We start from the raw sequence: 25,912 nt of genomic DNA on the forward strand, positions 1-25,912 counted from the left end.
ATATTTCATGAGAGGTCATTTTGATTACAGGAAATCTCACCCCAATATGTTTTATAAGCGTTGTGTTAATGTTTAAATCAAATTGTCTCATTTCTCCTTAATAGGATCACGGTGAAGTAACAAGCCGGTCACCTCATGACTCTGTAATAAGGCAGCACCAGAACCTGAACTTCATTACAGTCCAGCCGGCAGTTTCCATTTAATTAGATGCTCGCTTGTAACCACTGCCAACTTTTTGATACGTTGACTTTTTACAACGTATTTACCCTTTTATGGGCAGAAAACCAGTAATAGATATTCCATAGATACAACATTCCAAGCAGACATTTATCATATCCTAGATTCAGAAATAAATTAGAAGACTGACCCCTGTGCTAAACTGTACAAGCAAAAAGATAGCTAGATCAAGACGACCACAGAGCACAGATCTGGCAGCAGGTGTAACCGGACTGTGAAAAAGATTAGTCCGGAAATAATGGACCTTGCTAAATAAAGCATAACCGGACTTGCACCAGCAACAAGGCAAGCTCCGGAACGTCCACAACAAACTGATTCATTCCTATGCAGTTCTGATCAATTTCCTGAATAAGTGCAGACAGGCATAAATATTTTAAAGCAAATCAGGTTGCTATAACTCACACTTACACAGCCAGATCCTGGAGCTCTTAACATCATTTATTAATACTTAGTGTAATCAGACAGAAATGACCGAGTGAAGTCCGAGTGCATGTACAAACACACAACACAAAGGCCGCACAAGCAGATAAACAGGCAATTCATGAGAAAGATTACCGTATTTTTCAGACCATAAGACGCACCTAGGTTTTAGAGGAGGAAAAAAAAAAAATGTAAGCAAAAAATGTGTTCATGATGCACTTTTAAGGGGGAGGGGGTCTTCTGCTGACACTGGTATAGGGGTAATGTCCCCCATCCTGGTATATATGCCCCCCACCTTCCTTTTATACGTGGTACACATCCCCATTCTGGTATGCCTTGCATCCCTCCATCCTGGTATGCATGGAACCCCTCCATCTTGGTATGCATGGCACCCCTCATCCCTATCCTGGTATGCATGGCTCCCCTCATCCCTATCCTAGTATGCATGGCACCCCTAATTCCTATCCTGACATGCATGGCATCCCTCATCCCTCTCCTGGTATGCATGGCACAGCAATCCCCATCCTGATATGCATGGCACACCAATCCCCATCCTGGTATGCATGGCACACCAATCCCTATCCTGGTATGCATGGCACCCCTCATCCCTGTCCTGGTATGCATGGCACCCCTCATCCCTGTCCTGGTATGCATGGCACCCCTCATCCCTATCCTGGTATGCATGGCACCCCTCATCCTTATCCTGGTATGTATGGCCCCCTCATCTTTATCCTGTTATGTATGCCCCCCTCAGCATTATCCTGGTATGTATGGCACCCTCATCATTGTCCTGGTATGTATGCCCCCCTCAGCGTTATCCTGGTATGTATGGCCCCCTCATCTTTATCCTGTTATGTATGGCCCCCTCATCTTTATCCTGCTATGTATGCTCCCCTCAGCGTTACCCTGGTATGTATGGCCCCTCATCCTTACCATGGTATGTATGGCCCCCTCATCCTTATCCTAGTATGCATGGTCCCCCTAATCACCATCATGCTGCACATAAAAAAAAAAAATAAACACTCCTACTCACCTTTCTTCTCTCCTCCAGCGCTGCGTCCTGTCTGCCCACACTGATCTCTCCATGTGAGTCGCACATGGTGTCACTGCCATGCGCGGCTCACAAGGAGAGATCAGCTGCCGGAAGTTACTGCTCCACACACCGGGACTGTGTGAGCGGGGCGCAGTGACTTCATGCTCCTTCATAGCCGGCACACAGCGTAGCCGCAGCGCGGCTCCTGCTGCTGTCGGGCTATCGAGTGTGCCCGCTTATTAAAGGGCATGAATATTCACCCCCTCCCAACACCCATGGACGTGGAGAGAGGTTGAATATTCATGCCCTTTAACAGCGGGCACAGGCGATTCCGGCAACAGCAGGAGCCGCGCTGCGGCTACACTGTGTGCCGCTATTAAGGAGCATGAATATTCAGTGCTCTCCACGCCCCATGGGCGTGGGTAGCAGTGAATATTCATTTTCTTTAGCAGCGGGGACAGTGTAGGCTGCAGCGGGCGGCTGCTGCCTCCTGTGTCCCGCTCCTCCACCGCTACCGCTCCCCCTACACCCCATATATATATATATATATATATATATATATATATATATATATATATATATATATATATATATATATATATATATATATATATATACACCCCCCCCAACATTCGGACTATAAGACGCACCCCCCATTTTCCTCCAAAATTTTGGAGGAAAAAAGTGTGTCTTATAGTCTGAAAAATACGGTAGATTCATAAAAATAAAATGTACTGATTTCCAGTATAACACAGTAAATGTGATAAAAAAAAAGGACAAAAAATAATTTTTCGTGCTTGGACAAAAGAACGCCAGGGGGCATTCCAAAGTTGTTGCTTTTTTTCTATGTGTTAAGCTTGTAATAGATATTGAATGTGAAGTTTTTACCCTGAAATGGAACATCAATTATATTTTCTTTCAGGCCATAATTTAATCTGCATAAAGTTTTAGTTCTATTAAAAAAGCACTCCCATCAAAGTTTTATCCTGTTAATATATTGCAATCATTATATTATACAGCACTGTGTATGTACAATTGCTCATTTTGCCTTTCTACCCAGCTAAATTCTTCTCTTTTCTTTGCTCTATGTAGAAACAGGAAGTATCTTGTCCCTGCATTTATTATTCCCCTCTTCAACTTCTGACCCAGCTGCTCCCTCTTTCCCCCTACCAGGGGCTTTTGCAATGACTCATATATACAAGCAAAATTGACCTCCTGTTTCTACATAGAGCTTAGAAGGATTCAGCTAGTCAGTTTTTAATCACTTGATGTCATAGACCTAATGGAAAAGAGAAGAATTAACTGGGTAGAAGGGAAAAATTAGCAATTGTAAGTACACAGTGCTATATAATATGGTGATTGCAATATATTAAGAGGATAAAAATTTTGATTTGAGTGCTTCTTTAAGTCACCAGTAGTCCACACTTAAAGTGCGGATGTTGCGAATGAACCACAATATTCATGTGGAAAGACAACACAAAAAGCAGGAGGTCTGTGAGCAGTATTTTATGTGTTGTATCCTTCCATTTTACACAATTGCAATGTTACAGCCCTACTGACTAAAAACACGAGAATAAAACTCACATATAACTGGCCATACCCCAAGTGGACCCTGTGCAATCGTAAGGGCAGGGCAAAAAACTCTACTGCCAATTAGAAATAGAGAAAATGGAAACGTTGAATTTCAACTCATTAAATCCTAAGGTTTTCCCCCATAATAATTGCTACCAGTGATGTCTACTTATCCTTCTTTCTATATAGAAATAACCTGCCATGAAGGTGGGACAAATAGCTTTTCTTCACGTATCTCAAGTTTAAAATTATTCACTCTTTTAACAAATAAAAAAAATGGGAAACACAGTGACACTGTACAAAAATGTGTCCTGACAAATTTCAAAAAGTCTTTAGCTGGGCTGCTCCTCCGTTGTGGACATTTTCCGAGACGTTGCACAGTTTCTTCCTTTTTAGAATATGTATCTGGGACTGTTGCATGTTATTTAAGTACATGGTTTATTTAAATGTTACAAGAAAAGTTTTTTTTTTTATCACATCCAGACAGGCCCTCTAACCCCCAGGGAATGACAACTCTCTGGTAAGGAAGGAAGGGTTTAACACATCGTTCATTAAAACTGTTCCATTTAGCGTAATTTTCTATCATCTTCTTGACTAAAATACCTATTTATATTGTTCCCAGATGGATCAACACTTGGTTTTGCCTGGTACTTTTTTCCTTCAGTTGGAGAGATGCTATCAATCCATCTATTTACATTCAAAGAGCTCACACCAAAAGAATATATGCTCCAGGAGGATCTTCTATCTGGTTCCAAACCTTAAATTCTTCTTTAAGAGGGAGCAAAACTTTCAAAGACCTCTTTCTATGAAGGGCCACTCTAAGATTCTACTCTTAACATATAATCCTTCATCTGTTGCTGCTTCCAGAAGAAGGCTTACAAAAGCCTTACTATATGGTATAAATGTCTGACAACACTACATACATACAATGTACCCATTCACCACTGGTACCTGTTGCCGTTGTACATGTGTACTGGCTCCGCTCCCCCATTTGGTGGAGCCAACCTGTGGATGTTCGTGTCTGTCCGGTTCAGCTGAACTTTAAACTTTAAAAAAAAGTTTGGTTCGGGTACCAGAACGGTACCTGAACATGATCCCGGACTCTTATCCCATTCAAGTGAATGGGGGGGCCGAACATTCGGCGGTTGCCAAGCTGTCCTCTGTGTGACAGTGTGGGAAACTCTGACTTGTGGTATCCTTACTGAAGTCAAAGCCGGTCACAGCCGCTGGGTTTTGCGGACAGCTGCGGGTTCCCATGCTGTCACACAGAGGACAGTGTGTGAGCTAGCGGCTGTGACCGGCGATGAAAAAGGTTACCGCCGGTCAGGCGTCGGCTGATGACTACTACTGTCATCAGCGTTGCCTGCTCTCGCTGATGAGAGTATTCACCAGCCGGCACCTGTGCATAGTAAGAAATATATCAGTGAGATATATAATTAGTGCAGTGCGTGTGTATCTTACAGTACATGTATTTAGCTAATAAAGAAATAAAAGAAAAACATGGTGTGGGGTCCCCCTTGTTTTTAACATCCAGCTGAGGGATAACAGACAGCTGGGGGCTGGTGTTATTATTCTGGGAAGGAGACAATATCAATAAAGGTTCCCAGCCTATTAATATCAGATCACAGCTGTCTGCGTAGCCCTTACTGGTTATTAAAACTGGGCCCCCCCAAAAAAATGACGTAGGGTCCCCCCTATTTTTAATAACCAGTAAAGGCTAAGCAGACAGCTGCAGGCTGATATTAATAAGCTGGGAAGGGGCCATGTATATTGGCACCCTCCCTGACTAATAACACCAGCCCTCAGCTGCCTCAGAAATGGCGCATCCATTAGATGTCCCAATTCTGTTGCTTAGCCTCAGCTCTTCCCGCTTGCCCTGGTGCGCTGGCAAGTGGGGTAATGGTTTTGAGGTTGATGTCAGGTGTGTGATATCCACTGACATCAAGTCCAGGGGTTAGTAATGGAGTGGTGTCTATCAGACACTTATTATTTTAGAGGTAATAAATGGGTAAAAGAGGGTCGGGGAGTGCCTTTTACAAATAAAGGACTTTTCTCTATGTGTGTGTTTATTGATTTTGACTAGGTGGTTAGTAATGGGGCTTTCTTATACAGTTGTGGTCAAAAGTTTACATACCCCGGCAGAATTTTTCCTTTCTTGGCCTTGTTTCAGAGAATATGAAGGATAACAAAAAATACAGGGTTATACAGTTCAACGACCTTTACCCGTACATCCGTTGACAATTCTTTTGCTTTCCCCATAACTCACAATCCAGAAATGTCAGTGGCTGGATGAAAGATGCAAGAGGCTGTCTGGATCCCAGAAACTCACTCAGCTTTTATGCACACACACTGATTACAAGCAAACAGGTCACAGGGGAGGAAGTTACCTTTAGTAGCCATTCAAACCCATTTGTGTAAAATTCTGTGCATGTTATCAGGCCAAAATCACCAGGGTATGTGAACTTTTGATCAGTGTCATTTGGATGTTTTTGGTTGTCATAAAGATTTAAAAAGAGAAAACACAGCAGTTTGACAATAAATGGCTTCACCCAACCAATAACCATGAGTGGAGTAAAAGTGTTTTTGTTATCATTCATATTCTCTGAAACAAGGCCAAGAAAGGAAAAATTCTGCCGGGGTATGTAAACTTTTCAGCACAACTGTAGACGACTCTCTACTCCTTACTAACCGCTGAGTTTGATGTCAGTGGACATTACATGGCTGACATCAACCCCAAAATATTACCACGCTTGCCAATGCACCAGAGCAAGCTGGAAGAGCCAGGCAAAGCAAAAGAATTGGCGCATCTAATGGATGTGCCTTTTCTGGGGCGGCTGCGGGCTACTATTTGTAGGTTCGGCAGGGCCAAACATCCATGGACCTTCCCAGCTTGAGAATACCAGCCCCCAGCTGTCTGCTTTACCTTGCTTGGTTATCAAAAATGGGGGGGGGGGGGGACTCCACGCCTTTTTTTTAAATAATTTCAATAGTTAAAAAAAAAACGGTGTGGGGGCCCCTCTATTTTTGATAACCAGATAAGATAAAGCAGACAGATGAAGGTTGCAGCCCACAGCTGTCTGCTTTACCTGCACTTAGGCTATGTGGCCATGTAGCGTTTTTACGGCCGCGAAAACGCTTGTAAAACAGTCTGCCATGCAAAGCAATGTGAATTCGGATGTGCTGTGCACATGATGCACTAATTTGCTCACCGAATTCGCATTGCTTTGCAAAACGCAGCATGACCATTTCTACCGCGATTACGCTGCAAATTTGCGGCCATTGAGGAACATTGAAACGCAGCAAACCCGCAGGTATATGTGGATTTGCTGCGTTTCAATTAAATTCAATGGCCGCGAATTTGCAGCGTAATCGCGGTGCGTGTGGTACCCGGGATGAAGAGGAGACTACAACTCCTCTTCATCCCGGCTACCACGCGGTGAAAAAAAGAAATAAAAAAGTTAAAAATAAACAAAACCTGTATATTCACCTCTCAGGTGGCCCCCGGTCTGCTCTCCAGTCTCCTCCCGGCCGCGTCTTCTCTCTTCAGCGTCCCGCAGTATACTGTCAGGTCCTGCGGTGACGTCATTTAGTCACCTAATGGTCACGCGACCGCTAACGTCGGCGGTCAGGTGATGGTCACGTGAACATCAGCTGACTAAATTACGTCACCGCAGGACCTGACAGTATACTGCGGGACGCTGAAGAGAGAAGACGCAGCCGGGAGCAGACTGGAGGAGACCGGAGAGCAGACCGGGGGCCGCCGGAGAGGTGAATATACAGGTTTTTTTTATTTTTAACGATTTAATTATTGATTTTTTTACTATAGATGCTGCATTTAAAGCAGCTAAGTTGTTCACACATTATAAATCCATGGGGGTTGCATGGATTTATATTGTGTGATCAACTTGTCAAGCACTTTTCCAAGTGATGCTCAAAATCGCTTGGAAAAGTGCTTGAAAACGCATGTAAAAACGCTGAAAAAAAGTGTGTAAATCTGCATGCGTTTTTTTCTGCCAGAGAGAGCCAAAAACGCTCTGCATCAAATCTGCTACATGGGCACATAGCCTTAGTATCAAAAATAGAGGGGACCCACGGCGTTTTCTTTTTATTGGCCCATGACAACCGTGCCAATACTTGAAGTATTGGCATGGCATGGAAGTGCCCACACTGGAAAAGCTTGTTGCTTGTCTGCGCTGGAGCCTTTCAACATGCTTTATTTGGACTGCCGAGTCAGAACAGTAACACGGACTTCCGGGAGAAGTCCGGGGTCTGTGCACGGACACTAGGTGTCCAGTACAGATCCCAAATGTTACAGTTCGGGTCCGCCCATCACTACTGCTAACTCCCTAATTGTACTGGACACTACCAACTAATCATTTAGCCTCTGAATACTGAATGTTGCGGAAATTAATCCTTTATACTACATGCATGGCTCTTATGCCTTTCTCTCTCAGTACTCCAAGGATGATGTTCAGCAAAAGCAAAAGTTTTTGTGCTTGGATCCTTACTATAAATCCACCTCACTGTCTCTACTGTTATGTAGTTGATGAAAATACACAGAAAAAAAACCCTCGCCACGTTTTTTTTTCCCTTTCTAGCTTTTGCTGATTTCTCCCCTAGTATCACATCTCTGAAGTCTCGTCTGGCCCCTTGCTTCCCTAATTCTGCTACATAAAAATGTCCTTACTGTGAGACAATATTAACCCCTTAACGGCCAGGCCTAATTGATTAATGGCCAAGAAAAAGAGAACCTGTTGCCATGAAAATCCAGTACGATCTGCAAGCATCATGTTATAGATCAAGGGGAGCTGAGCAGAGAAAAGATTTAGTATAACCTGTGTTTGGGATTTTTTGGTCCCGTTGGCGGTTCTAACAATGACTGACAGCCATCACTATATGCACTCTTGTGTATAGAAAGTCAGTGATAGGACTGATAGGACCGTCCACTGAACCAAGAATCCCAGAATACAGGTTATACTGAATTTTTTCACACAAAACTACATATAAATGTACTCAGCTTCCCCTTCTCTATAACACGGTGCCTGCAGATAGGACTGCATTTTCAGGTTGACTGGTTCTCTTTAATGACATAGTAGTTCTTTTCATCCTTGCTTTCAAAGACCAATAACTTTTATTTTTCTTTCGATAAAGCAGTATGGTATGAGGGCTTGTTATTTTGCAGGATGAGTTTTAGGTTTTTCCCACCAATAATTTGGAGCAAATATAATTAAAGCATAACCGTTGTTTTACTTTTTATTTCATAAATCACCAGTACACATGAAAATAAGCAACTGTGTAATTAACTGTGAATTATCAAAATTCTCGGAGGAATTTCTGAGGTAAAATCTGTATTCAGTGAAGAAAGACTTTCCTATTACTGAGATAGGAGATAACAGGGAACCTGTTATCAGGGTTTTATACTCCAAACTAATGCCATCTGTGCATAGGCATTGCAATGCTAATTACAGCTATACCTTTACTTGAGAAATCTGGGATTATGTTTTAGAGAAATATATTGTTAATATTTATGCAAATGAGTCGCAAGTGTGCTGGGCGTGCACTACACTGACAGGACTGCTGCCTCTTCCTTACCCTTACCACTCGACAGCCTGTCAGTGATTGACAGGTCACTCTTCTTTCAGTGACCTACCACTCATACAGAAGATCTAGTGGAAGCACCATTGGTTCCCAGGGCTGTGCGTGTACAGTAAGGTCCAGACGAATAACATGAGGAGTGAACATGAGGGTCAGTCAGCGATTTGCTAAATATGCAGATTGTGCCAGACACTGACTGTCTTCTATGTGCATGCACCACCCTGAGGAATAATGACTCTTGCACTAGATTGCTGGCAGGGGAAGCAGGTCAAGGCCACTAAAAGAAGAATGACCTGACAAACAGTGACAGGCACAAGGCGAACAATAGAGAAGAGGCTCTCATTTGCATCTCATTTGCATAACAATTCAACAATAAAATATCTCTCAACACAAATTTCTACAATAAAGGTATGGAAGTAATCAGCATTACTTTGGGATAAAAAAAATTGATGAAAGGTTCCCTTTAAAGGATTCCACTATTGTTCTTTGCATTTTTTTATTTTATTCTTACAATGTTTACCGCGCAGTAAAAATATAATATCAACATTATTCTATGGGTATCTGCTTTGCTTTACCGTAAAATAATATTTCATATTTGCATTGTTTCTTTGAGTACATTTACTCTACAGGGAAGCTGCCAGGGCATATACTGCTTCTATGGCGTTATTTTTCTCTGACGTGGAGAGAAAAAAACAAAACAGTTTCACCACTTGTTCCAATCTGTCAGTGAAAATCTGACCGCACTCTTGATTTTTTTCACGGACCCATAAACTTGCATTGCTGATTTTGATCCAACACTTGTAGCAAAATCGGAAATGTCTACAATTTTTTCCGCAGACCACTCGATCCGAGGAAAAAGATAAGAGATGTGTACAGCCCCATAGAATATTATAGGTACGAGTGCTATCTGTATAAGCCATGGATAGCACTTGTACGAAAAAAATCGATCATGTCCATGAGCCCTTAGAGATGGCCACAAGGAGGGGGGGAGGAGGTTGTATGCAAATTTCAAGAATTTGGAAAGGGAAAAGCATCAACAGCTTCAGGAAGAGCTGAGAAAACAAGCTACAGAAAAGGAAGAAAGCGCGGTATAAAAACGATTCTTTTATAACCTACTGAAAAACTCAGCAGGCTGGAAACACACAGATCTCACATCCAGCATGTATGAGGCTATGTGCCCACAATGCAGAAATGCTCCGGATTTTTCCTGAGCGTTTCTTGCGGGTTGTACATGCGTTTTTTCTGCCAGGGACAAGCGGATGTGAAGCGTTCTTCACTTGCATTTCAGCATGCGGGTTGACAAGCGATTTTAGCATCACTTGGAAAGTGCTTGTCAACTTGGTCACACTACATAAATCCATGCAAACGGCATGGATTTATATAATGTGACCGTAAAGAATGGTTAAAAATAAAAAAAATAAATCTATACTTACCTTCTGATGGCCCCCGCAGTCTTGCTTCGCTCCGTCCTGGCAGCCGGCAGATTTTGGTACACTGCACTGAAGGACCTGCCGTCACATGACTATGACGTCAGCGCAGGTCCTTCAGTCCACCGCGATCTGCCGATAAGGGAGGACGAGCGCAGCAGGGGCCATCAGAAGGTAAATATAATATTTATTTTTTATTTTATTCTTTTTTTACAGGTTCTATGGTACCCGGGTCCGGAGGAGAGTCTCCTGTCCTCCCCACCCGGGTACCATCCGCACATTGAAACGTGTAGAATGCGCATCTACATATGCAGTGACGCGGAATCCATGCGATTCAATGCAAGTCAATGGTGGCGAAAACGCAGCACTTCCGCAAAATAATTGGTAGTGCTGCGTTTTTTTCCGCAATGATAATCCGCAGCGGAAATTTCCGCAGCATGTGCACAGCACATGCGTATTATCATTGGGGAACATGGCAGGCCTTCTACCATGCGTTTTGCTGCTGCGGAAATGCTTAAAAAACGCATCGTGGGCACACAGCCTTACGAGTACAGACACTCCCACAAAAAAAAAAAAAGGAAATTGGATCAGGCTGTAAGCAGCATATCAGGGGGGCCTGAAAATGTATGAAGTAATGAAGATGGCAGACTAAAACTTGTATTGACTACTGGTAACGACTAACATAGATAAAAATATTTTTTTCCAGATAACATTAATGGTGTCAATAGCCTTTAATGAAAGGGGTATAATCAAATCTTAAGCTGCATAAAAGTATGACTGCATGGGCTAAGAGCATTTCCGAGATTCATAAATTTCTCTATGAAACAAGCATCTCAGATGTACCAAGCAAATAGCCTGTGCTCACAGTATCAGGGTTTTATCCTATTTTATGTTAATGTTATATCAAATATCACTGTGGCAGCTTTAGACGTGCTGGTCAACTTTACTGTCAGATGCCGAATCTCAAGTGGCTTTACCCTGACATGAACATCTCAGATCAGATCCGATTATCAAAAACTGCTTTAATCTTCTTTTGCAACTTAAACTCTGTTATCCAATCTGTACTAATCTATTTTCGCTACCAAACCTGACTAAGCCGCCAGAACTGCATCTCCGCATATCACTCAACATCGCTTCTTATTTCCACTCATGCATAACTTATTTCTATCGTTCACAACACAAAGGTGTATAGCATCTAAATTTAACAGCGTATTACAACGGCCCTAAGAACGGATACAGATGTCACTTTAGGCTTGAGTATAGTCATATGAAAACAAGCATGCTCTAATAAGTGCAGATTCCTGGGTTCACGTCATCTTGGTGCTTGTAGTTTAGTATTCGGAGGCTATGGAAGTTTTAACATGTTGATTGTAAAGCGCTGGGGAGAGTCCCCGGAGTACTGTCATTATGATGCAGCTCATAAAGCAGTCCATTTAGTAAGTGAAAAGCTATTGTCCTGCAGTCTTATCTCCCCTGAGAACATTCTCTATCTGATCTCTGTGATTAGCAATGGTATATAATGCATCCGGTCCATGTCCGGAGCAGCGCAGCCAAGCCTCTTCCTACAGGAGAACTCCCCAGGGAAATTCAATTAACAGTGTCAACCGTACTCCCTCTAGTCAATAGCTCACACCATCGGGGCTCTTCCCACCGCCCACTATACAATAGAATTACAGGCAGAGTTTATAAATGATCTTATGGAGGCATGGCCGTACGCTGGTAAATCCTTCTGCTGAAAGGATATAGCTCCACTCTACAGATGGATGGTCCTCTGGGGATAGTAAAGAGATATTTCACAACACGTATACAGAACACTGCAGAAGGCGGATATATTAGCAGCCTTTAGTAGTGTCATTTTTTAGAATGCAAAGAAAAGAGCATGGACTGCCCCTCCAAAAATCATACAATGATCTAATGCCTCTCGGCAAAAATATATAAAACTGAGCAAGAGGTTCTTAGTTGAACATTCTGATCAGACTGTATGAAGCCACTGCCACATCACTGCAAACCTCTTAGTGGGTCCTAACATTTCCTGCCTTAAAGGAGTGGCGCCTCCTGTGAGGCACCAGGCCGCCCTGCTGGTGCATTGCCGCTGCGGCGGTGTTTGGCGCACGGCACCGCTCCTTTAAGGCAGGAAACGTTAGGACCCACTAAGAGGTTTGCCGTGACGTGGCAGTGGGCTTCGTACAGTCTGATCAGAATGTTAAACTAAGAACCTCAAGTTCAATTTTATATATTTTTTGCTGAGAGGCATTAGATCAACGTATGATTTTGGAGGTGAGGCCATTCTCTTTTTTTCAGCGTATTGCATGATCTGTCATTTTTTAGAATGTAAATGACTACCACAATGAATGTATCAGTCTGGGTGTCCATGTGTAACGTGGTATAACGTGGTATTATCACATTTATAGGACAGCGGAAATGTTCAATTCTGATGTATATATTCCAGGAATCAATAAAGAAACTTATATACTAAAAGTTTTATATACTGAACTAAATGAAAAGTAGTCACTCTAGTAGAGCATAAAATACCATAATGCAGATTCCTATAAGTATATGATGGTATGCCTGCTGTAGCAATGCTATTACTGTACTTCTAATGCTATATATAGATGTGATGATTGTGTATAATGCAAAATGAATGCGAAAACTGCAGATTTCACCTGTTATTTAGTAATATCTTCTTGGATAGGAATATACCTGATATGATATTAATGTAGGAAGTGAAATTACTCTGTTAGGGCCCCACTAATGGCTTCAATTTTAAGAACATGATTTAAAGTTAATGGGCAAGTCTGTAGAATAGAAAGCTATTTTTGCTATCTGATTGGCAGCAAAGTCCGTGCGGCGGGGAAGGCAAAGGAGCCTTATCCAAGTAATCCCTCAATTGTGGCTTTTAATGGGAATAACTCTCCATGGCAGTGCTGGTATATCCGATATCTGATAACAAACAGTTACGGTCAGGATCTGACTGGGTAAGGCTACAAAATACAGCCCTCTCTGGAATGTTATCATCCAAATACAGCACACTTTGTAAGTCGATCCAGCGCTTGATCTGAAGCTTTCCAACAATCCACTACCCCGAAAATGGCTGCATTTAACTAGAGCCATTGAAAGGGAGAGCCGAGACCAAGGAATACATGCCTATACACACAGACATTCTCAGTTTATGTTGCACTGACACAGAGACCGCGATCATAGCCTATCACACGGCGGTGAGCATTGTACCTATTCATCTCCTAAAATATATATATTACCAATTTGTTTCCTAGGCATTATCATGATGTACAATAAAAAATTATATTGTGGTACCGTGCTAGACAGAAAAATCAATGTAAATACTTCTATGCCCAAAAATGACAAAAGTATTCTAGGAGTGATACGTTTATTGGTTAACCAGAAAAATGATGTTTGCAAGCTTTCAGAGCACAACATTTAAGAGATATTACCACAGGATATATGTGCATAGGGTGGAAGGGGTAATGCCTCCTAAAGATAAGCCAAGGAAATCAAATTAAGGATTTTGTTACAAATGGAGAAATGTTGGCTTAGTGATCTGCAGTCAGTCTGGTTGAAGTGTGAATTGTGTCCATGCAGTTAGTCATAAATCCAGGTGTTAAATTGAGTCCTATTGCCAAATAATTGAACATCCTTATCAGCATGAATTCTCAAATTTTTCTCTTTCTATGGTCCTTAAGGGACCTTTAAATCTGTCATACAGTGTCCAGGTCCAGATTCATCCCTGTTTGTAGTTTTGCTTGGTTTCCCCAATACAGGTACCTTCAGGGCACCTCGTATACTGTATCATGTACACCACATTGGAGGACACAAAATCTGTGATCTTATAGTCCTGACTTGTGTTGGGTATGTAGTTTGTATTTGATGGTAATATGTGGGTACAAGTCCAGATTATTTATTGTCAAGGGAATGTGCCTATATCTGATGGTGATGAGAGGACACTTCTGACGAGGAGATTCCTTAAATTAGGGGCTGTTTGTAGGAGAGAACTGGTAGATCTGGGAATATTACTTTCAGCCTGTGGTTTCTGTGGAATATGGAATGGAAATCAGCACCAACTTTTCTTAGGATGCTCATGTGGGGGTTGTACAGTCATGACCGAAAGTGTTGGCACCCTTGAACATGTTCCAGAAAATGAAGTTTTTCCCTCAGAAAATTATTGCAATTACACATGTTTTGTTACAGACTTTTATTTCATTTGTGGGTATTGGAACAACGCAAAAAAAACAGAGAAAAAAAAGGCAAATTGGACATAATTTCACTCAAAACTCCAAAAATGGCACCTTTCCAAAATTGTGGGTAAACAACTTTGTTTCAAGCATGTGATTCTCGTTCAAACTCACCTGTAGCAAGTAACAGGTGTTGGCAATATGAAAATCACAACTGAAATGAGATAAAAAGGGGAGAAGTTGACTCAATCTTTGCATTGTGGGTCTGTGTGTGCCACACTAAGCATGGAGAACAGGAAGAAGAGAAGAGAACTGTCTGAGGATTTGAGAATCAAAATTGTTGAACAATATCAACAATCTCAAGGTAACAAGTCCATCTCCAGAGATCTTGATGTTCCTTTATCCACGGTGCGCAACAATCAAGAAGTTTACAACCCATGGCACAGTAGCTAATCTCCCTGGACATGGACGGCAGAGAAAAATTGAGGAAAGGTAAAGAATAAAAATAAACCTGTGTATAACAAAACATGTGTAATTGCAATCATTTTCTGGGAGAACTACTTCATTTTCTGGAACAATTTCAATGGTGCCAACACTTTTGGCCATGACTGTATGTGGCCACAAGAGGCACCCTGCTGTCGTCTTCCCTCTGTCTGTAATCCAGGAGGATGCTTATTGGAATCCTTGTAGCTCTGTTCATTTATTATCAGTGGATGGTATCCTGTTGTAGAAATGTATTCCTCAGTGATAGCTATGTGGTTCTTCATCAAGCCACCATGTCTGCTATGGTGACCCATTGGCACCCTGTGATTTCTTCGCGCGAGGTGGGGGGATCGATGGGCGCCCGAACAAATGCTGTCACTGAGGAATACATTCCTAAAACAAGGATACCATCCACTGATAATAGTTGAACAGATTGCAAAACATACACTCGCCACAGAGTGAAAAACATACAAGTTCACTTTTTTTTTTTACTGAAGTTTATTATTTCCTTACCTGCTTTTCTAGGATCCGAGAAATTTCCCCCAAAGCCCGGTCAAGAGCAGACACTTTATTGGTGGCCCAGACTCCATTATCTTGTGTTTGCAATTGTTTCTGGAGATCTTTGGTAAGTCGTTGTAGCCTAAAAACAGGTGTAAAATGCACAAGATTTAGACTAACTGAAAATGTACAGCAGATTTGGCATTAAACTCCGCTGCTTTGTTTGAGGATAGCATGGTAAGGGGACAGGTGCAAAGCACTACTAGCCCAAATAGATACTAGGTATTTTGATTTTTACCAGCTAGAGGCGGGAGGATTTAATGTTATAAGTCCATTGTACCAATGAGGGTAGCGCTCTGGCCCTGTAAGCAGTGATGAAGGGGTGATGGCTATCTTCATGTACACATGAAGCCAATAAATTATGGATAAGAATTGTAAAAACAAAGGGGGTGCTTTGGTGAGCTGTGTGTGGATGGTTAAAATGGGCCAAATCTTGATCGCTTGTTCCCTCATTGTCTTCTAGACCTGGAGATATTCATTATGTTGGAAATCTGATGCAGATGTTATGGACTAAGCAATGGAGTGAGTAAATAGGCTTGTTACTAATGGAGTTGGTCTTATAAAAAAGAATCCTGTCATATGAACCTTAGCATCCCTGCAAAGCAGAGAGAGGCGGCCACCAGAGTCAGAGGTGGAAGCTTGTACCTGTTTGGCTTTATTAGGTCTGCTCTAGATTAATACTGGTAGTATATTAAACATATATGGTTGTTAAGGTTTAGATTATATTTGTCATTCAGAATTTGCCTGGCACCGGGCAAGATTACTGCTCTACAAAAGACTGGTGTAGCTCACGGCAGTCTTACTGAAGGGCTCCCTGTAGCAGGATGTGCTGCTTCTGAGTGGCGTATGCCACACCAAAAATTATATTCCAGTTCGATCCAAATCGATCCGCTCATTTCTATCCGCTGCGCAAAAATTTAGCAACTTTTCAAAGCTTTTCCGCCAGTTATCTGGCATAAAAGCTTTCATGAATCACTCCAAAGACTTTTTGTCATGAATAAAATCAGCAAATTTCCAAACAACAGACTGAATAAAATTCTAAATTACTGAAACTGAATGTAGATTAAGAAATTGAGAATGAGTGGAAGATGTTGCACAAAGCGCTAAAACAAATCGAAATATAGATTAAAACATTCAAATAAAAACATAAAAATATACACATATTCTTTCATAATCTAGATAATTGTTCCTAATTGGTCAATATATCTGATGCATGCATTGACCCTTGTAAATAAATTGCCAGGGGCAACAATCTTTCTAATCTGTTAGCTTCGGCAGACCAAAAGTATAGACTCCAAGCCAATAACAGCTTATAGGAAAAGACGAAGGGATGGTCAAAGCATTAGGCTGGGCTGACGGGCAGATATTATGCAGATTTTACCACTGATTATCCTTCTCACAGTACAGTATTTGAAACCTGCAGTAAGATCTGGAGCAAATCCAAGGAAGAATAGGAAATGTTGTAAATGTTAAAATCTGCAACATTCTCTTATAAATAATGTACAGATTTTCTGCGCCATGCAAATGGGATAAAGGGTGAAAAGAGAACCTAAAAAGAGGACAAAGATATATTTTGGATACATATACTGCAATGTGTCATATAGTACATACAATTTCTAAGAAAATACTTTAAGCAAAATTATTTTAAAACATGTAACATTGAAATTTAAAAAAGAACTACAATAATCTGTACCGTACAACACACAGACTAATTATCAGCTTTTACATCCTCTTCCAATGAAATGTACAAACTATTTGTGGACAAATAAATCACACTGATATCACAACACTTAGACTCACTTAGCTTTGTATGGAGAATCAGACACAGGCGTTTTCATTTCCAGAACACTCTCATATTCCTTCACTCTGAAAGAAAAGATACAGCACAGTGTGAAACAAATGAACGTCACACTTATTCTAGAAATCCATGGTTAAGTTAATAACTAGGGCTGTCATAGACATTTATTTACAGATTACAAAAAATACATCATGTAAGCGTTTATTAAAGGGAATCAGTCACCAGGTTTTTTCTACCTCATCTGAGAGCAGCATACTGTAGGGAAAAAGACCCTGATTCCAGTGATGTATCACTTAATTTACTGGGTGCAGCAGTTGCGACACAATGAGAGTTTGTAGATGTAGCAAAACAGCAGAGCTGAGAAAGCTAACCCCGCCCACTTCACAGCTTTCTATGCACATTGTATGTTGACAGGGAGCTGCTAATCAGTGCTGGGGGTGTGGTTGGACCAGGAAGTATGGGAGATGTAGTTCTGTAGTGTTAATCTCCTGCTGATAAAACATTCACTGTACTGAATCAACAGCATACAACCTACAAAGTAACACATCCCTGAAATCACTGTCTCAGGCACTACCTCATACTGCCCTCCGATTAAATAGCAAATACCTGCTGACAGATCCCCTCTAAGGAGAGTGTGTAGTCGGTCCGTATGTAGTTCACATGCACCACGGACCCATTATAGCTAGTGTACAGACACACATGGCTGATTTTCAAGGCGGACTAGTGGTCTGCATGGGGAAAAAAAATCACAGCATGTACTATTCTGGTTTATTTTACAGACCAGAATAATGCATGCAATGTAAAGGCAGCTCTGGCACTCGTCCGTAATTTGTGGAAGTGACTTGACTGTTTTCAACATGTCTGGCTCAACCCGGTCTAACTCATGGGGAGTACCCAAAAATTGAAGTAGACTTATTTTAAGGCAATGCTCTATGGGGAAAAAATATGCAAAAATAACTCATGAGTCAAACCAGAGACCCATCTGTAGACAGTACAATTTCAGGGTTTTTGCCCTTCACCAGTACGGAACAGGGTACTGTTTGGTTAAAAAGGATGCCTTAGATGCACCTAAGGATAGTACTAACATGCTTCTTATAGGAGATCTGAGGTACACTGTACTGCTTTTTAACATCTAGCACGACTTAGGCTGACATGACTGGAGAATGATCCTATTCTAGAAGGTACACAGGGTTAGATCCCCAGGTAGCAGAACTCTGTATGCAGAGGGTACATTAAGACTCAAGTTCCCAGAGTTGTGTCTGCAACATTGAAAATTATTGTTTTACTTGCAAAATGGTCAAAACAATAAAAAAAAACTGCTGTTCAATGTTTCCAAATGTAAAATGCTGCACTTCGGAGAGCAGAATCCTCTGTCTCTGTAATGAATAGGCAATGGTGTGCTAGCCAAGACTTCAGAACAGGAAGATTTAGGGGTACTGACATCTCACAGCCTCAACGTGAGTCCTTGCAGGAAATCAAGTTGAATCTTTGGCGGTATAAAGATATAACCAGAACAAAGAGGGAGATATAGATCACACTATATACACCTATATACAGTGAGATCACATTGCAGAATTTTATGTTCAGTTCTGGAGTAGGGATGAGTGGACCTGTGGAAGTTCAGGTTTGTCAGGTTCGACCGCACTTTAGTCCAAAGTTTGGTTCGTTTAACAGAACTGTACCTGAACCCCACAGAAATCAATGGGGACCCGAACTTTGGAGCTGGGAAATCAATCTCTCTCTCGCTCTCATCTCTATTCTGGAGACCTCAGCATTGATGAGATAGAACGGATCCAAAGCTTAGCTGCAAAAATCATGAAGGAAGTCTCAAATATGAAACTCATCAGGAGAGACTTAATTTGCACAGCCTGAAGGAAAAGGAACAATTATAATAAATATTTTATATTAAATAAATAATTATTTAACCCTTTAAAGGTGTTTTCCAAAACTCGGACAATCTCTTCTTCAATGCAGCTGTGCCTCATGTACAATAAAAGCAGTCACCTTCCAGAATGGCGCTGTTCCAGCGATGTTGGCCGGCACTAGTGTGAGATTGTAATGTCACGGGAGCGCAGCAGCCCATCAGTGGCTGCCTATGGGCTTCAACGCTCACACTTCCCAAGGACAAAGCAGTTTTGGACAAGGAAATTTGAGCACTGCAGCCCATGTCATGAGAGTGCTGGCAGAAACGGCACCAACAATGCTTGCATAGCGCTGGTCTGGGAGGTGAGTATACAGTGTTTTTATTTTACATCGGGAACTGTTGAATTTAAGTATGGGTTATCCAAGTAGTGGCCAACCCCTTTAAACATTTTAATATGTCCAGAACTGGGAAGGAAAAATCTGTTGTAGATTTTTATTCAAATTCCATAGAAAAATATTCATGCTTTACATGCGGCTTTTGGCACGAATTTCACCCAGTGCATTGCAAAAGCCAAAATCCTCTGTGAAAATCAACATAAAGAACTGACCTGCAGCAGATTTGTATTTTTATAAGGTGAAGATGAAATGGTAAATTGTTAAAATCTGAATGGAAAAACTGCAGGATTTCCATTCTATAAGTGTAGCCTAAGGGTTTAAAAAAGGTTCAGTGTTTTTGATAAAAACTTTTTAATGGCAAAAAGAATTATAAAAAAGTGGTGCGTGGAGTAAAGGTTGTGTTACCTTATCATATCTCTTCATAATGTTAAGATCAACATGCTGCACATATGCCAGGTAGAAATATTTACCCCTCCAGCTAGCAGCTTACTATTTATCTATCAATGGCCAGTGTTTCATTCTTTAATCATTCTTCATAGATCTCCTATCCAGAAAAGCCTCAAACCATTCTCCCAGACAGCCAGTTCAAACATTTTTGAGCACAGCCCCATTCATCAGTGAATCCGGTGCTCAGTAGATAGTTCCTCCTGTGACACTGTCATATACACATCCCTCCGCTCTGACAGATTAAAGTGTTTCTGTGACAGGCCCTCCTCACATGTTACATAGTTCATACGCCTGCACATAAATCATCACATTTCCTACAACCTAATTTAATAACCTAAGGATATAAATAATATTAATAAGACCAACAAAACTTCTACGGAGAAATAATAAGCCATTTATCACCCTCTGTCCCGCTGCTCGCCTCTGCCCCCTGTAATGTGCGAATTTAGAAGAGGAGCAGGTTGCAAACCCTTTTGTATACAATGAACCAGCACAATCGCTCAGTACATATTGTTTGCAGTTGTTTTTTTATTCCAATTGAATATTAATCTTTTATGAACTGTGTTATCAGACGGTTCTATTTCACTTTGCATTAAAAGGGGTTGTCTGGTTTAGAAACGCCATTTTTAAATACCCTATTGGGGAACTCTCAGGTAAAAGGAGTTTATCACCCCCAAAATGCATTTTAAATGAGCTATATAGTGATATAGGGAACTTAGCCTCTAGAAAACTCATACTGACACTGTACTTGCTGGTGGTACAGTGCCTGAGACAATAACTTACATTTTGCATGCAAATAAGGGGGCTTCAGTGCACACTTGGATTGGCCAAGAGCTCAGCGCACCATTATGCCCCCTTACATTGAAAGTTGGAGGCTTTCCCTGCTTTGGATTAACAGTGCTGGTTTCCCACAAAAAGTACTGCCTAAAGTCAGCCTTCATGTGTACACACGCGCACTGACATTGCCTATGCCTTTGTGTGTACACATGCGCACTGACATTGCCTATGCCTTTGTGTGTACACACGCGCACTGACATAGCCTATGCCTTCATGTGTGCACATGCGCACTGACATAGCCTATGCCTTCATGTGTGCACATGCGCACCGACATTGCCTATGCCTTTGTGTGTACACATGCGCACTGACATTGCCTATGCCTTTGTGTGCACACATGCGCACTGACATTGCCTATGCCTTTGTGTGTACACATGCGCACTGACATAGCCTATGCCTTCATGTGTGCACATGCGCACTGACATTGCCTATGCCTTTGTGTGTACACATGCGCACTGGCATAGCCTTTGTGTGTACACATGCGCACTGACATAGCCTATGCCTTTGTGTGTACACATGCGCACTGACATAGCCTATGCCTTTGTGTGTACACATGCGCACTGGCATAGCCGTTGTGTGTACACATGCGCACTGACATTGCCTATGCCTTCGTGTGTACACATGCGCACTGACATTGCCTTTGCCTTCGTGTGTACACACCCGCACTGACATTGCCTATGCCTTCGTGTGTACACATGCGCACTGACATTGCCTATGCCTTCGTGTGTACACATGCGCACTGACATTGCCTATGCCTTCGTGTGTACACATGCGCACTGACATAGCCTATGCCTTCGTGTGTACACATGCACACTGACATTGCCTATGCCTTCGTGTGTACACATGCACACTGACATTGCCTTTGTGTATACACATGCGCACTGACATAGCCTATGCCTTTGTGTGTACACATGCGCACTGACATAGCCTATGCCTTCGTGTGTACACATGAGCACTGACATTGCTTGCGCCTTTGTGTGTACACATGCGCACTGACATAGCCTATGCCTTTGTGTGTACACATGCGCACTGACATAGCCTATGCCTTCGTGTGTACACATGAGCACTGACATTGCTTGCGCCTTTGTGTGTACACATGCGCACTGACATAGCCTATGCCTTTGTGTGTACACATGCGCACTGACATTGCCTTTGTGTGTACACATGCGCACTGACATAGCCTATGCCTTCGTGTGTACACATGCGCACTGACATAGCCTATGCCTTTGTGTGTACACATGCGCACTGACATTGCTTGCGCCTTTGTGTGTACACATGCGCACTGACATAGGCTATGCCTTTGTGTGTACACATGCGCACTGACATAGCCTATGCCTTCGTGTGTTCACATGCGCACTGACATTGCTTGCGCCTTTGTGTGTACACATGCGCACTGACATTGCCTATGCCTTCGTGTGTACACATGCGCACTGACATTGATGTGTACAATGCTGAGCTGTCAAGTAGTGGCACATAGGAGTTCACTGTACCTCTCAGCTCAGCACTATACAAAACAGTGCAGTACGTCTGCAGTAGGGTTGTAGAGGGTAGCACTGGGCTGGTCAGACTTTGGGCCTGCACAGTGTGACACCAGGGCAGTGGCACATAGGCAGATCACTATGCATGCCCAAAGTCATGGTAACCACCATGCATTTGTGCGATTTGCAAAGCAGGGAGGAGGTAGAGGGGCACTAGAGACTATAAGCGCTCCCCTATGGACGTGATATCGGCGGGCTGGGATGATCAGCAATGAGTGCACGCCTGTCCAACTAGTCAAACCAATAAGAATATGCGGCACCACAAGATTAAACTGGTGATTTTACAATTATGCTGGCAACTTTCCCTTAACATTGGTGTTGCTAGAAATCAATATTACATGACAAATACAACACTGCAATTCATGCTGTCAGGTTCCCTCTGCCAAATTTTTCACATTGAACTGAACACATGATGTAATGGTGGCTGCAGAGTGAAATAAATATATATTTTTAATTTTTTTATTTCACCTCTCTGTTGTGGTTGCAATCAATGTACTTGTCACCTAATGAGTTAACTTTTGTTAAGTCCAAGTGGGTGTTATCAGATAGCAACTCATACAGGGAGAAGTAACACAATTGCAAAAAAATAGTGGTGTAAAACTCCTCCACAACAATGTAAAAGACTCAACACAAGTTATCGCAAACATCTGCAGCGCACAGCCGGTTATCAGGTTTAGGGAGGGGAAGGGTCAATTACTTTTTCACATTGGTAACCTAGGATTTGATTAAATCTTTATCTTCAGAAAATGGAATGATCATATATGCCTGCATTTTGTGCTTATGTTGTCTTTATTTTATACTGAATTAGCAGACGATCCAAAAAGTATATATGTGACAATTTAGCACAAGCAGAAAAAAAATCGGGTTAGGGCAAATACTATTTCACAGCACTGTAGGTATGTTCCCTCTCATGTGGTAGACACTCTGAGATTCGTGGTAGCCACACATGCGAGGTTCTTTCTGTTTACCTCTTTGGGAATTCTAAAAACATTTGAGCAAGAATCAACTGCCAAAAAAGTGAATGAAGAAAGTGTCCAGATGAGAAAAGGGACAAGAATTAGACTATGTTCACACGTTGCGTTTTTGCTGCGTTTTTTATACAAATTAAGGCTAAGTGCCCACGTTGCGGAACTGAAGCATATTTTTTACGCTTCTCCCTGGCGGGAAAATCGCATGCGGATTTTACATGCGGTTTTCCCGCCAGGTAGAAGCGTTTGTGAGGCGTCTTTGCAGCGTCTTTGCATGCATTTCCGCATGCGGGTTATCAAGCACTTCTCCAAGTGATTTAAGCATCACTTGGAAAAGTGCTTGACAACTTGTTCACGCTATATAAATCCATGCAACCGGCATGGATTTATATAGTGTGACCAAGTAATAGTTAAAAAAAAAAGAATCAGAATGGTAAAAAATAAAAAAATAAAGTTTATACTCACCTTCCGATGCATTCTCTGCCCCGTCCGGAGTCTTGAGCGGCTCACGCTGTTGTGTGCAGGACCTGCGGTGACGTCATTGAGTCATGTGATGGGTCACATGACTCAATGATGTGGCAGGTCCTTCACACAACAGCGCGACGGAGGGAAAACATCAGAAGATAAGTATAAACTTTATTTTATTCTTTTTTTTACAGGTTCTTTGGTACCCAGGTCTGGATGAGAGTCTCCTCTCATCCAGACTTGGGTACCATCCGCACATTGATTCCGCTGCGCTTCCGCAAAATTAATGAACATGCTGTGGATTTTTGACCGCAGCATATACGCTGCGGAAAAATCCGCAGCATGGGCATTGACATTGCGGAATGCCATTGGGGACCATGGGGTGCGGATATACATTCGTTTTACAAGCGTTTACGCTGCAGAAATTCCGCAGCATATACGCTTGTAATACGCAACGTGGGCACGCAGCCTAAAAGCTGCTTTTTCCAGTACCAGCAAAAGCTATGAGATTTCAGAAATCTCATGCACAGGCTTATTCTTGTTTTCCTGACTAAATTGGAAAACCGCTGCTTTTTGAAAACTGCAGCATGTCACTTCTTTCAGTGTTTTTTCACCCATAGAAAGCAATCAGTAAGTGCAAAAAAGCAGCAAAAAGGCAACAAAAACATTGCATTCAGTTTTTGCAGCGTTTTTAGTGAAAAAAACACAGGTACAGCAGGATATAAAACCCATTTATTTTTGTCATTTTCCCAAGTTTAAACCAAAATATCTTGGTCTCCTCAACTGAGCTGTTAGTATTAGTACAGTTTAATTAATTTAGTGATATGTGTAAACAATGCTTGACAAACTGAATGCCCAACCAATGTGTGAAATTGAACAATGCCTGAGCAACTCAATGCCCTACCAATGTGTTAGGTAAGCAATACCTGACCAATTCAACTCCCTCCTGCTGTTTTTACATTTGCAATTGTGTATTTTTTCATGAACTCATATGAACTTTTTTGTTCAGAATAGTCACAATTTTTTCAGACACAAGACATTTTCCACTAAATAATTTGATCAATTTTCCCAAAAATGTTTTATGGTGTCACAAACTTCTCGCATTGGTGGTCTAACACCTTGTATTGTTCATGCTTGTATGGTGGAAGCTGAACTTTGGGATCCTGAAAAACACAGCAAAAAAACGCAGCAAAAATGTACTAAGGAAAGCAGCAAAATGTGCTTTTTATCTGCAGCTTTTTACTGCCAAGAGATCAGATTTCGGCTACAGAAAAAAAGCAGCAAAAAAGCAACATGTGAACATAGCCTAAGAATCCCAAAAGTGGGACCCGTATTTATTTTGATATGAAGATGTTAATACCCCTTTAATAGGGAGGCGCGCCCCATTACAATTCTCATCTATTAACTAAAAGGGAAATCCCACTCCCTAGAGAACTTGGCCTCTCCAAGCAAGGACTTGTGAAAAACAAGATGGTTGGGTGAAAAGAATTACAAAGGCCTAGCCTGTAAAATAATAAAATAAAGTATTGAAAAATCTGTATGTGCACACAATAGTACAAGGTGATGCAATCTAAAGGTTATAGTAACAGAAGATGTCTGTTTCTAGAAAAATGGTGTAAAATACCAAGGGTCTGCAAGGACCCTGACAGAATGATGCCATACTTATCCATTTTGATCTTGCCTCCATACACAACAATGACAAATGGCAGACTTGACCACTCGGCGGGCTTGGGATGATATTTTAGCTTGTCCCGTGTTGTGACAGAACACTAAATTGATTAAAGCAGCCCTGAGATTTGACACCAGCAGCGGACGCCTTCTATTTGTTGATTATTATTGATTTTCTTTGATACTTCATTTAAAAATCAATAAACGTGTGGAAGAATCGGCCTGGTTTACCCAGTGTATTGTGAACTGGACGAGAGCCATAGACTCACACGACAGTGCCTTCCAATTATGGAAAAGCTCTTAACAGGTGAAACATCATCTTAAAAATCAATACTCCGTTTTCTCGCTCAATCAGAGAAAGTGGCCATAAATTAGGCTCATCTCTGGGAATCTCCAGACAAGTGCATAGCAAATATTCTGTAC

General features: G+C 41.8%; 1 protein-coding gene across 4 annotated transcripts in view; it reads right to left on the minus strand.

Annotated features, from left to right (window-relative positions):
* SCAPER (S-phase cyclin A associated protein in the ER) overlaps positions 1–25,912 on the minus strand; it is a 408,076-nt gene that overhangs the window by 186,871 nt on the left and 195,293 nt on the right. For all 4 annotated transcript variants that reach the window (XR_012251257.1, XM_073652665.1, XM_073652664.1 and 1 more), the window contains exons 21-22: positions 17,313–17,378; positions 15,468–15,594 (exon numbers count right to left, since the gene is read on the minus strand). Coding sequence is in view for 3 of the 4 variants with exons in the window: in XM_073652665.1 (XP_073508766.1) it covers positions 15,468–15,594; positions 17,313–17,378 (193 nt within the window). In the remaining variant the exon portion in view is untranslated. The remainder of the gene's footprint in view (positions 1–15,467; positions 15,595–17,312; positions 17,379–25,912) is intronic.

This window comes from Phyllobates terribilis, unplaced genomic scaffold (assembly GCF_046119375.1).
Source record: "Phyllobates terribilis strain yellow unplaced genomic scaffold, ASM4611937v1 Scaffold_11__3_contigs__length_659146591, whole genome shotgun sequence".
Classification (NCBI taxonomy): domain Eukaryota; kingdom Metazoa; phylum Chordata; class Amphibia; order Anura; family Dendrobatidae; genus Phyllobates; species Phyllobates terribilis.